General features: G+C 40.9%; 1 protein-coding gene across 5 annotated transcripts in view; it reads left to right on the top strand.

Moving 5' to 3' along the window:
- The window catches only part of KIAA1549 (KIAA1549 ortholog), a 204,986-nt gene that overhangs the window by 97,025 nt on the left and 93,713 nt on the right, over positions 1–14,248 (top strand). For all 5 annotated transcript variants that reach the window (XM_075123048.1, XM_048830947.2, XM_075123050.1 and 2 more), the window contains exons 2-3: positions 1,234–4,008; positions 5,588–5,676. In XM_075123048.1, coding sequence (XP_074979149.1) covers positions 1,234–4,008; positions 5,588–5,676 — 2,864 coding nt within the window. The remainder of the gene's footprint in view (positions 1–1,233; positions 4,009–5,587; positions 5,677–14,248) is intronic.

Raw genomic sequence — 14,248 nt, 5'->3', positions numbered from 1 at the left:
GCTCTCTGCCAGACACAACTGGCCTCAGTGACCAAATGAAGTGCTCTGCATAGGACAGCTATAATAATTTTCCGTGGATGGTGCCTGTAGCAGGCAGAGGGAGTGGGATTGCCACTACTGTTCATGGGTGGATGGGTGGGGAGAACTGACTGAAAAAAGTTATATCCGGGGACTAGATGACCTCTCGAGGTCCCTTTCAGCCCTTCTTTTCTATGATCCTATGACCAAAGAACTCCATGTGAGTGAAAAGTGCAATTTTTGCATGTGTCAATTTGCTAGTCAACAAACATAATAGTACACCCCTACATTGGACTATTGAGCCTCAATTTTCCATGCATAAACAGCAATGTGTTTGTAAATTCAGTACTGTGCTTGGATGTCTGCCCAAGTATGCATGTCCAGGTGGCAGTAGGCATAACTTTAGAGTCTGTTTTTGAGAACTTGGCCCGTTATATCTTGATTGGTGTGGTGTTAGAATCCTGCATGGACTACATAACTATTTCACTGTGCACTGTGTGTTCACTTTACTGGTGAGCGTAATAAGAACTCATGGAAATTCAGTAGTACTAATTTTAAAAAGCAGAAGAATTTTACTCTGTATTATGCCTTTTTACTCATTTTTATATACTTAGGATGTTAGCTGGAGCGTATTATAGTATATGAAAAAGACAGTTGAAAACAAAGCTACTGCCTTTAAAGTTCCTGTTTGCAGTGTTTTTTTAGCCCTGCTGGTCCCAGGTTATTAGAGAGGCAAGGTGGGTGAGGTAATATCTTTTATTGAACCAACTTCTGTCCATGAGAGAAACAAGCTTTCGAGCTACACAGACCTGAAGAAGAGCTACGTGTAGCTCAAAAGCTTGTCTCTTTCACCGACAGAAGTTTGTCCAATAACAGATATCTCACCCACCCTGTCTCTTTAAAGATCCTATCAGTTTGGTGGGTTTAGCTAGACCATTGCTATGCTGAGTCAGGTGTGGATTGGGAAGACTTTAACGTTAAGCTACTTGCCCCCATGGAATTTATTACTGTAATAAAATTTAACATTTGTGTTGACAGTCTATACTGTCATTCAGAAGTTTTGTCTGTCTTGGTTGTCACTTTTTACGATTATTATCTCAGAATTCTGAGTATGTTGCCTATTAACCACCATTTTTAGGGTTTCCTGATTGCAGTCTTAGTGTTTGTGCATTTGATTACATTAAAACTGATCAAATTTTTTCTTTTATTTTTCAGATGGTTTATCCTTGGAGCAGCAAAATCTTTCCTTAGTCTCAGTGGGATCTGAACTACATCAAAGTACAGTGAGCAGCATGACACACAAGGCCTTAACTCAAAGCACAGTAGAACCCCAGGAAAATAATTTTCTTCATGTGGTTTTGTCATCACTTACCACTCCCTTTGATATGACTTTATTTGACCAAGATAGAATGAAGAGAAGTGAAGAAGGAAGAACTATGCCAGTAGGAGATGCCACAGTAACTAGCAATGAAGCATTTTTAAGTGACCATGGATTGATGAGCTCCTTTCTGAATGAACAGTGGACTCCTTCACTAAAGTCTATTACAGTGGAGTATAGTTCAGTAGAGCCACCAAGAGAAACCTTAGAAACTGTGTTGCTAACACCTTCATTATCTGTCCTTTTGTTGCCATATGATGAAATGAAAGCACAACAAATGACAACATCACGTGCTGCCTCTGGCCACAGTCGTGCTTTCACACAATTGAAGCCTTTTGCTCCAGATGGTATAATTCCGACTACAAGCAGAGACTTGCTATTGGACCCTGCAAATACAGATATTTATTTAAGTTCCACTACATCAGAGGTGGTGGTTGGACTGGTGGAAAATGTAGATGGAAGCTATGCATCTAGTTCAGACTCCTCACTGTTTTTGCCTTTTGATACTACTTCAAAAGGATCCTCTGTTCTTATGAGACAACTGAATGAGGATAGCCAAATTACACCAGATGCTTTGGCAAAAAGTACTGATCAATACACTGAAGCTTACCCTGATGTGAATAGCTATGCAACAGAAACTTTGGATCTAAGGACCTATTCTGTTGCAAACATTTCTACGGCAGCACCTGTTTTGGTAACTGGCATGGAGCCTGCTTTGTTTTCAGTTAGTCTTCCATATGTGTCTTTCCCAGTTCACTTAGCTGCTGGATCCACTGACTCTAATACTTTTGTTACTGATGACTTGTTTACACATGTATTTTCCCATAAATCCTCCAGTACAACACCAAATTTGCCTGGCAATTTAGAAATACCAAGTCAAGTTGAGCTCTTCAGTGAGTTCATAAGCCCAGTGCCTTTCACTAGACCATATGCTTCATGTTCGAACTGTGGCTTTGCCTCAGTTCCACCGGAACAAGGCTTTTCAGCAGGACACACAGAACATGATGTGGGTTCGGGTGATTATATTGAAACATTGTCATTCACAGCCTCTGAGGAAAAAGGCATTACTCCACGTACAACTGTAGTTACTGACTTGTATGAACTGGAGGAGTCAACTCCTGAAATCTTTGATACTACTTTTCCATCAAGACCTATTGTTTCATTTTCTTCAAGACTTATAGAAGTCTCTGAGTCAAACTTGTCTTTTTCAAACAGTGTGGACGTTGGTCTTAACATAACGAGTACAACAATATTTCCTTCCTACAGACAGCCCTCTGAGGGAATATCATTGGATATCACTTCTGTTCAATTCTCCTTCCCTATTACTGAAACTGTTACTTTAACATCTGGTGTTAAAGCAAAACCTTCTATTATCACCAGCGTTCTCCTTGAATCCATGTTTACCACAAGTGAGAATGTACCATCAGTTACAATCAAACATACAGGCCTGCTGGAATCACCTGAATTTATGCCCTCAAAATCTGTACTTTTGCTTGACAAAACACCTGCAAGTGTTTCAACAGACAAATCATCTGTAAATATTTCAGATTTTTCATCCAACCTTTTATCAACACCATTTCTCTCTGAAACTAGTAGCTGGTCATCTTTATCATCTGCTGTATCGACCTTTTATTCAAGAATGCCAAGTGATTTATCAACACTATTACCTCAGGTCTTCCCTACACTGCTGGGGACATCAGTAGTTTTTGATGATTCCTCTAGTTGGGATTCAACTGAGTTTGCTGCCATTGACAGCACAAGCATAGACGTTTCTCCCTGGCAGACTTCATACCTTTATTCAAATACATTTTCTGTTCCAAACACACACAATCCTGAAGTGATATCATCAAGTTTTTACTCTTACTCTTCCATGTTACTAGAAGGAACATCAGTCTTGCTAATGGGTTCTGAAGTTTCGTTTACCTCAATTTTCGCAGAAGCTACCTCTCAGTTAGAGTCTTCACTCTTCTCCCTTGAATCAGCAGTTCCTACACTGGTGCTGTCCATTTCTGACTCAGAATCTATTCTCACCAGCAATATCTTGGTTGATGAAACACACTTGACCTCATGGTTTACCACATTTCAGACAACTCCTGTCTTAAGTGTATCTTCGTCCCTTCTCTCAACTTTAACAGCTTCAGATGAGGATACTGGTGCTACTGCTAACCACACGTTACTTTTAACATCTCTTTCCAAGGCAACTGCTAGTACAGCACATGTTATAACAAATCCATATACACTGTTGTTGCACACAGATGTGAACAGCATTACAGCTTCACCTACAGAGTCCATTTCTGTGGTCGCATCATTTGTACCTACACAGCTGCCTCCCTCCATAAACACTTCCACTGAATTTGGCACACAAACAAAAACTAGTGTAACTGAACTTACCAAGAGAACAAGTGCTACTAGTTCCACTACTACCACCATTAGTAGTATAGTTGACCATCGTACAACTACTGAGAGCAACTCAAGTACTTCCTCATCCCCTTCTACTGCTGTAGTGGCCACGACTCCATCTGAAGCTATAATTATGACCTCTGCCATGACCACAACCCGACAACCATATGTTTGTGACATCACGGTTCCCGATACTTACTTAGTCATGGCTGGTAAGATATTGCTAACTTTATTTCAATTTTTTTCTTTAAAATTGTTTCAAAAATATTCCCCGTTCTTCTCGTCCCGCCCACCCCCTCCCCAAATCACTAATGAACGTCACCTTCTAATGCAAATCTTATCATTTACATTACACATGTATGGGTGCTCAATAAACATTTGAAAGAAACACAGCACGGAATGTAGATTACTTGTAGTTGTTATGAAGGGCCAGATTTTCAAAACTCAGCCTATATTTCCATGCATATAGCCTGGTTTCTATCCCTTGCTCACACAAATTATAAAATTTAGCTGCAGAAAACCTATTCCTTGTGGACAAGTGGAGTGCAAATGGTGCTTTAAAATTGACCATGCATACATGTAGGCTTAATTGCAGCTCCTTTATAATTTTGGTGTTAAATTTATAGTATTCTTATAGCACTGTTATGCAGAATCTTTTAATAGCATGGTGGAATAAGTTTCCCTTTGAAGGTATTGTGAGTGTTTATAAATGCCATAATTTAAAATAAACTTTAGAACATGTGAAACTAAAGTCAGTTTTTCTAAATATCTTTAACATTTTATTTTACCATGTGAAAATGAGCTATGTTCCTGTATTTGGATTATTTTAGTTGGACGTGGTGTGGTTATGATCAGAAAAGTGACTTTGTACGCTTAAAAAGAAAGTTGCCTTGTTCCTGCCGAGCTAATATACTACAGTTGTGAAGGAGCCATATTTAATGTCAATCAACAAAAATTTTCCATTTAAGTTTTATGGTCAGAATGTGTGCGTTTGATGTATAAAACAGAAAGAACAGAGTTTAATTTTTTCCAGCTACGAGGGTGAGTTGGCTGTTCTAGTGTTAAGAAAGAGCCTTTTTTGGGATGTGGAGGGGACTTGTAAACAGAGCAGTTTTACTATGCAAATATTTGATGGAGAATAAGTACAAAACACCGAGATGCCATTTTACAGTTGCTTTCAATAATCACTGTTATAATTTAAAGTGTGGTTATGGTTAGCAATGCACCTGTGAGTGTTTTTAAGGTAGTTTCTTATTCAACAGTCTTGCCTCCATGTGTAATCAGGGCAGTGTTTGCTTACTTTTTTTTTTAATAAAAATAACTGTTTTTTTTTAAATGCCTATTAGTAGTGTATAGCCAACACAGTTATTGGACAGTGATTTGCAATCTGTTCTGGCTTATGCCTCATCTACAGAATTGTTAACTGTATTACAACAGCAGAATCTTTATTACAAGTGCTCAAGTAAAAAAGAACGCAGTTTGACTTTCAGAGCCAGTTTGAATTTCTAGTCCGTGTCTTACAAAGGTAATTGTTTTTACTAGCAAATTAACTAATTTGATACGGAAAAAGTTGAGAGAAAATAACCACAGAATCCATGAAGCTATTTACAGAGTTACCTTTTCAGGGTATAATTATACTTCTATCTGCACCTTATCCCTGTGTCTTACGCCTTCAACACACTTGACCTCATTATCTGCTTTGTCATGCGTCACACAATTGAAAACGCAACAAAGAACCAAAGCACCATAGATGAAGCTAAAATATACTTACTGACTCTCGTTAATTTCCAGTGCTGGCCCGCAAAGCTGTGCTAGAAAATGTCAGTAATTCCATCAAAGAAGTGCTGAGAGTTCAGTTCAGGCGATCAGTAGAACTGGAGGTAAGTGGTACCAAATGTGTGCTTTCTTTGCTTAGTGTAATGCTATAGCGTGGGATGTTTGTTTTCGTTTTTAATTTTCCTATATAAAATAATGATTAAAAACACAAAAACCTGGTGATTCTAAAGCACAACGGAATTTTGTTTGCGGTTGAACAGGAATACTGTATACATAAAACATCTTTTCTCGCATTTTTAGTGCAAGTGTAACATGAATTGTTACTTATATTTTTATAATGTGACAGATTTAGGGTAGCATGCCTTCCTCTCTGGCTTGGTTTAGCAGTGCTCCCCCACAGCTCACCCTCTTTATTGGCTGCTGTGTTGAGAGCTCCCCCACTTTAACCCCTGCATAGATTAATATCGAAAGGTGAATTGAAAAGCTTATACCGTCTAAAATATCAGTTCAGGGCTCTGTCTTTCTCCAATGCCAGCTGATGACATCCCAAGCATTTAAAACAAAGCAGGGAGCCTTTTCCATAGCTTGTGCTCATTTAGGTTTTAGTGATATCAGTGCTTGCGGGGGAAATATGGAATCCTGAACTCAAGACTTGGTAGATTGAAGAACCGAGTAAATAATTGAGAGCTCCCCCACTTTATAATTTAAAGTGTGGTTATGGTTAGCAATGCACCTGTGAGTGTTTTTAAGGTAGTTTCTTATTCAACAGTCTTGCCTCCATGTGTAATCAGGGCAGTGTTTGCTTACTTTTTTTTTTAATAAAAATAACTGTTTTTTTTTAAATGCCTATTAGTAGTGTATAGCCAACACAGTTATTGGACAGAGATTTGCATTCTGTTCTGGCTTATGCCTCATCTACAGAATTGTTAACTGTATTACAACAGCAGAATCTTTATTACAAGTGCTCAAGTAAAAAAGAACGCAGTTTGACTTTCAGAGCTTTAACCCCTGCATAGATTAATATCGAAAGGTGAATTGAAAAGCTTATACCGTCTAAAATATCAGTTCAGGGCTCTGTCTTTCTCCAGTGCCAGCTGATGACATCCCAAGCATTTAAAACAAAGCAGGGAGCCTTTTCCATAGCTTGTGCTCATTTAGGTTTTAGTGATATCAGTGCTTGCGGGGGAAATATGGAATCCTGAACTCAAGACTTGGTAGATTGAAGAACTGAGGAAATAATTTTCAGTTGTTAAATGTCATTTTTAAGTCTACAGATAGGTACGTCTGGGATATTCAGTAGTGTTTTCCCTTCCTTCCTCTGTGATGTTGAACTTTTGTGTTTTTGTTTTTTGTTTGTTTTAAAGGCTTAGACCACCCTCCAGGTTGGGGTGCAAATCAAGTCTGGGAATCATAGAACCTCGAAAAGTCATCTCGTCCAGTAGTCCCCTGCACTCATGGCAGGACTAAGTGATATTTAGACCATCCCTGACAGGTGTTTGGAGATTTTTAAGAGCAGGTTAAACAATGATGGAGATTCCATAACCTCCCTTGGCAATTTATTCCAGTGCTTAACTACCCTCATAGTTAGGAAGTTTTTCCTAAAGTCCATCCCTTGCTGTAATTTAAGCTCATTGCTTCTTGTCCTATCCTCAGAGGTTAAGAAGAACAATTCTTCTCTCTCTTTCTTGTAACAATCTTTTATGTACTTGAAAACTGTTATCATGTCCCCTCTCAGTCTTCTCTTTTCCAGACTAAACAAACCCAATTTTTTCAGTCTTGCCTCATAGTTCATATTTTCTAGACGTTTAATCATTTTTGTTGCTCTTGTCTGGACTTTCTCCAATTTTTCACATTTTTCCTGAAATGTGTGTTGCCCAGAACTGGACACAATGCTCCAGCTGAGGTCTAGTCAGCATGGAGTAGAACAGAAGAATTACTTCTTGTCATCTTTATATAATGTTTCAACATGGTTCCCAAGTCTTAAAAAAATCAGTGTAAGTTGGAACTTACATTAAAGGCGCATTCAGTTAAAAGTACCCCTTTTAAAAAAAATTTTTTTGACAGACCCTAGAAGTAGTTTTTTGGGTGGCAAACAAAATGCTGACTTTAATCTCTGAATAATCAGATACTCTAAAATTTGAAATAATTACCGTTGTTATGTAATGGTGGAAGAATCTGGCCCTTAAAGACTAAGCAAAGTTTAATTTACAGTTTATTACATGTAGCTGTGTGGAATGATCTGAATTAAAATTAGGTAGCATGAATCAACTTCATATTACAAAAGGATGAAATGTACTGTGCATAAGGTTTTCAGAATTTTAGTATATACTGTGTAACTTTCTTCTTCAAAAAGAGATCCTTTACATTCTTTGGAAGTTCATTCTTTTAGTTTGAAGATGTTGCACATAAAATGCAAGGCCTTTTGCAAAAAACAAGCTATATTATGGGAAGTGCCACTGTCAAAAATTATTGATGCATTATTGCAAATAAGGCAGTTCAATAAATGTCACGGAGTAATCCAGCTGGTCAATAACAGTCTAAAGTCTGTGCTGTGTCTGAATGGGCTGGGAATTGCTTAGCAGTGTCATGCAACTTAGTGCTATTTAGGATGGGTGAAAACAAGAAAATTACCCCTAAACTTTGCACCAAATTTAAGTTGAATGTGCTTTAAGGCTTCAAAAAGTTTAGTTAACTTTTTCTCCCTGTCCAGTGATTTTTCACTTACGCTTCCTGTTAACCCTCTGGGTTCTAAATAGAACAGTGCTGATACTGTGTTCTCATGAGATTTCCATCTCAATTTTAAGAACGCAAGAGGCTTGGATAAGATGAAAGCTAATTCACCCCAAGTAAAATAAAATATGGATAAATAAACAATAGTTTGTAAATGTCATGCTATTTTTTACATAGGTTTTCAGGTGAGGGTTAATTTCCGTAATTTGATTGTCAACAGTAGCATAGGGTTTAATAGTATCTTTGTTCTGGGATGTTGTATTTTGAGACTAAGGGTAACTAACATAGTAATGCCAATAGTAATTCTTTGGGGCCAGCTCAGTTTAGCATTTTGGGTGTATTTCTGTCTACCTTAAGAATTACAGGCTTAGCTTTCTTTCATTCTTAACTATTATTGTTGACTCTAGTGAATATTTTGAAGAATATTCAAAACATCTTCTGTTTATACTCAGTGTTGTCCATTCAACAAACCAAGTTTTATAAACAAAGAGCTTTTCTCCAGCTTTCTGTTAATTTGACCATAATAGCTCAGCACAGATGCAACATCTCATTCTGTGCAAGATTCCTTTTTTAATTTTCCCAGCTTTCCTGGGTGGCTGATGGCTTGTCTTAACTGCCTAAGTAACTTGAGTTATAACTCGTATATTGCCCCTAACTCGATTCCTGTCCACATACACAAATCCTTAACTTGAATGTAGTGGTGCTTGTAACTTGAGGTGTCTGCCCTGTTCGGGAGGAGGAGGGGTAAGCTAAAGCTCAAGTTAACACAACTCTGTGTCTCACTTGAGCTAGGCTAATCTGAGTGTAGATATCAATTTAACTGCAATGAAGACATAGTTTGAGGCACAAGAAGATCCAGCAGTTTGCCCCAGGGTCACAAAGGGAGTTAGTTATCATTTGAATCTGGGATAATATTAACTCCCCAAGCCTTCATGCTTTCTTATAAACATTGTTTAAAGAGTTACTAGCCCTACAACTGTATAGATTTATACAATCTAGCGAAGCCTCCCTTGATTGAACAAAGCTCAGATGTGTTGACCGTCAAGGCGTATTGCAAGTGCGACCCATCTGAAAGATTTGTCTTTCCTGCAAAGTCATCTTGAGTTATAACTTAAGTGTTGTTCCTGTCTACTCTCACAAATCTCGAGCTCGAGCACAGTGGTGTTTTAAACTCAAGCTAGATGGCCTGTTGGGGTATTGGTTGAAGAATGAGTGCTGCTGATGCTCAAGCTAATGCATGCAGCTTGGTTGCAGCTAAAGGCTGCATGAGTACTGAAAGGTCTCTAATGCTGTCCCAGAATTCACCTTGGGACTTTTGTTGTGTTTACCTACCTGGTCCTTAGTTCAGGACTGAAAGTTATCTCCAGTCAGTATAAATAGCCTGCCTTGGTTTTCAGACACTGCCTTAGCACGCAGCTTTCTGCACCTGTTGCACTTTTCAGATCAGATGGCATCTGGTAGAGCATCCTCCCAGCATGCATCTAGCTGGCCTGAGTCTGACACCAATGTTCTTGTGGACCTGTGGTGTGAGGCCAGTCAGAATGGCTTCAGGTCCAGGACCAGAAATCAAAAGTCTTACAATACTACCTCCAGTAAGCTCATTGAGGACGGGATTCACTGGACTAGAGAAGATAAAATTCATGAAGAACTTGTACTGCCAGGCAAAGAACCACAAGTCCTAGTCTGATGACTCCCCTAGAATGTCCCCATCCTCTGAGGAGCTGCACTGGGTGCTCAGTAGTGTCCCAAACATGGAGCCTGCGTACACCCCGGACACCTCAAGGGCCTGTGCGTGGACTCATGGGAGGAACTGAAGCCAGGGTCAGCACTAGCCACAGCAGTCTCAGCAGAGGCAGAGCAGATGTTTGCCACGTCCACGCACAGCCAGTCTGACCTCATTCAGTACTCCCAGGACCTGTTTGGGGAAGAGATGGAGAAACAGACTGGGGGGAATGCAGCAGAGGAACCAGCATCACCTCAGTTGGGTAAGGGAGTGAGTGACTTGCCCTTGTTTTGGCTAGGGGGGATATGACAACATAAGGGGGCTGTTGTTGCCTGTTTAGTACCAATCTCTATTACTGTAGTGGGGGGTGTTGGGTGCTGGAGGGCAGGCTTTTATACTATACTGGTTTCAGGTACACTTGAGGGATAAGAGGAGAAATGCCATCCAACTGGGCACATATAGTCCAAGATGAATTCTGCATGGGGGAACAAAATTTTAAACATGCAAGCAGTGATTTTTTTTTTTTGTGGTGCACACCCCTCCAGGTGTGCAAAGCCGTGGCTATTAATACAAGCCGAGCAATGGTAGCAAACGCAGCAATGAGGGTGAGACAAGCATGGCTGCAGAATGCGTGTACAGCAACGTGTGTTTTCTCACACTAGCATTATGTTTTTGGAGGCAGCCAAAACTTTATATAAAAAAAAACAAAAAAAAAACCCACTAGCCTAGGAAATAAATCCATTGCATGGTCTTTGGTAGTATTAAATCCAGAACACTTCCGAAGTCTCTTGGAAATACTGGTCTGTGGTTTGGCTGCCAGGGTGGAAGGGGCTAGGTTGCAAAGGCACATCTGTGATGGTTCTGTGTTACTGCCTCTATTTTAGCATCCTGTTTATACCGTCCCAGATTAGTTCACTAGTCCCCAGTCATCTGTTTGCCCATCACTCACCAGATGATGAAATAGCTTCCTAGCATAGATGGGTGGTTATCTCCCAGCATCCTGGAACACCTGTACAGGGATATCAGGCAGGTTCACCTCTTCCATTGCCAGCACAACTTGAAATAACAGTACTGTCATGGTATTAATGTTCTGTCGTCCCAGGCCTGTCCCTTGCACACCCAAGTCCCCAACCCCCTTTTTAAAAATGAAATTATAAAAAAAAATTGTGTGACTGTATAAAGCATTTGCCATTGTTGGGGGCAGGGGAGGGAATGCTGGAGCTGGGCAGTTTCAGAGTAGAGAAATTTAAAAACGGAGGACAATGAATGCCAAGGAGATAAAAGTTGTGACTTTTCCCTCGCTGTGAAGTTAAAGGGAAGAAACTTTTCTTTTTTCCCGTTCTGGGCAGAAGAATAATGCATTGTTTTTCAGGGCCATCTGCCCCAGTGCAGGTGAGACATCCACCTAGGAGACCACTGACAGTCAGCATGAGGGTCCAGAACCTCTGAAGGAAAAGGATAAAGGATAACCAGCTGATAGAGATGCACAGGGACTTTGTCTGTAGATGAGACTGCCTCCTTGAGCTCCAAGGGAGATGATAGAACAGGACAGGCAGAACCAGGCTGCAGCTGAGGGGATGCTGGAGAGGAAGAAGATGGCTGCAGATTACATCACCCATGACTGCACCATGAGGAGTAGAGGGATCTGTCTGAGCACATGCTGGGACTGATGGCAGCAGGTTTCAGTACAACTTGGGTCTGGACCCTGTCCAGGTCAGCCTCCTGCTGTTGCCTCCCCTCCACACTAACATATCCTGCAGCCAGTGCCCTCTACAGAAGGGGTAACCCAGTCCATGGATGGGAGGGAGGGCACATGGTCAGCTGTACCCTGTGCACTCCGCCCTGTGCAGGCACAGTAGAGTGATGGCAAGAACTCTGACGATGTGCGTTTTCATTACAGGTGACGTGGTATTGCACCCCCTGTGCACTTGACGACCTTCTGACAGCTGCAGTGACAGTGTTACTCTCTTTCAATAAAATCTTTTGTTGTATAGTCACTTGGTGTGTAAGTACTTTGAGAACAAGACTAAGACGAACTCTATTAAACTGCCTTGAGTGCAGGGGACTGGACTAGATGACCTCGTGAGGTCCTGTCCAGTCCTACACTTCTATGACTTTAATACTCTCACAGCTTGACAATATATATACAAGCACATCATTCTCATATAGGTGCAGTCCATTACAGTAAATGCTTTCATTATCTTATTTTCCCCTTCCAAGCCAAGGAGTCCGTTACTTCCCTAGCTCTTCCAGGCCCAACCTTAGCTGATGCACTTTCTGGCTGCCTGTATCGGATTTGTAAAGCAGCACAATCATTGCCCAAGTCTTGCCCACAGTATTCCCTCTTAACCTTACATCCGTTGTGCAGAACACAGCATGCCCCAATGACATGAATGGCATTTTAGAAGCTGCAGTCTAAATGGTTTTGTAGGCAACATTATCTAACCTTCAGTCAGCCAAATGCACCACCATCCTGCAGCCGCACATGGTATAATTGAACCTTCTGCCAGATGTCCTCACATCCGGGCAGGGCTTCATGAGCCAGGGCAATACAGGATAAGCTGGTTTCCCAAAATAACAGAGGAGACAGACATCCTATTGATATCCCACTGGGTGGGAATAAAGTCCCCGCTTGTCAAATTTCAGATAGGCAGAATCTCCAGAATGCACTGGCATCATGCTCCCTGACAGTGCATCCCATGAAGTTGCCTGTGAACCTCCCTCTGCGGTCAGCCAGTGACTGCTGAACAATGGAGCAGTATCCTTTCTGGTTTATGTAGTCATGCGGTTCTTGTGGAGCATGCAGGTAATGGGCACATTTCTACCACCAATGGTGCCAGCACAGTTCAGGTTGTCAGTTTGTTCGAAGACTGCTGTTATTTCATGAACATTTCCAATCTTCACCAAACTATAATTCATTAAAGCTATAATTGCTTTGCAGATCTCCATCACCACAGCACTGATGGTTGACATCCTGATGCCAAACTGATTAGCCACTGACCTGCATCAGTCTGGGGTAGCCAGCTTCCAGATAGCAATAACAATACACTTCGGTACTAGTACGGTCTGTCTCATCTGCGTATCCTGTCTTTAAAGTGCTGGGGAAAGCTCTTCACACAACTCCAGGAAGGTGGTGAAAGTTCAGTTTCTGCTGCTGTTCATCCCAGGTCTGTGTTACATTGCAGTCCTGCCACTTGGTGCTTTGGAACAGCTGGTCAGCACAGAGCGAGTTCTCAGCTATGACAGTCTGCATGAGCTGCCTTTGTCCCTTCATCCTGCCTGCATGCAGCCTGTGTGTTCTCCTTAGTAAAGCATGTTTCCACCTTCCGAGGGCAACAAACTGCTGCCAAAAGACTCTGGGCTTCACGTCGCCTGTCCTTTATTTGTCCACATGAATGCCAACATTTGGTACATGTCATCATTCTGAGTGTGACCCAGGTCTTCACGGAAACATAGGCTAGGTACACACAACCAGAAGTTGTGTCCTGTAGCGAGTTGACAGTCTAAGACTACTTCTGTCCATGCGCCCAGGAAGGACAGACAACTTTTCCCATAGTACACCACAAAAGAGAGACACCAGTGTAGCACTAAGAACTAAGCGATGTGCTCCCTGGAAGACCTAACACCTCACTTGGTTCATTACAGCACCTGTGTGCATGCAATACTTCTAGTATAGCTAGAGGTACCTTTACAGTGTGGTTGCTGTCACCCAAGCTAGGCTAGCTCAAGTGGAGAAACTCAAATGTTGTAACTTGAATTAACTCTGAAGTGAAGACCTATCCTAAGACTGTGGATCTTTGTCTACATCTTGTAGCTGGTCCACATAAGTGGTTTATGAGTTTCTGCTACATTATTTAGTCCTCTGGTTTAAGTGGCAGAAGTTCATCATTTTAACTGTCAGGGTCCTGGATTCAAATCCCTCTGTTCGCCTAAGCAATTGGTTTTACAAGGCTCCTCTACCTTCCTGGGCTTTTTGAAGGAGGATAGTGATGTGGATTAAAGGGATATGGGATGGTTTGTTAAGGGTGGCTATCTAGGCTTCCGGTAAGCTCTTTAATTGTATTATTTATTTTTGCAAATTGTGAATCGTTATGACTGGCAAGTACTATTATTTATTTATATCCTTTACATTTTATGTATATGAATAGTCTGTGTAGCTTAGAATAGGTGCTTCTACAGTAGATCTTCAGAATAAACCATTTTGAAATGAAATGTCCTTTCTC

The sequence above is a fragment of the Caretta caretta genome, chromosome 1 (assembly GCF_965140235.1).
Source record: "Caretta caretta isolate rCarCar2 chromosome 1, rCarCar1.hap1, whole genome shotgun sequence".
Classification (NCBI taxonomy): domain Eukaryota; kingdom Metazoa; phylum Chordata; order Testudines; family Cheloniidae; genus Caretta; species Caretta caretta.
Note: the sequence above shows the minus strand (reverse complement) of the source record. Positions and strands in the feature narration are given on the sequence as shown.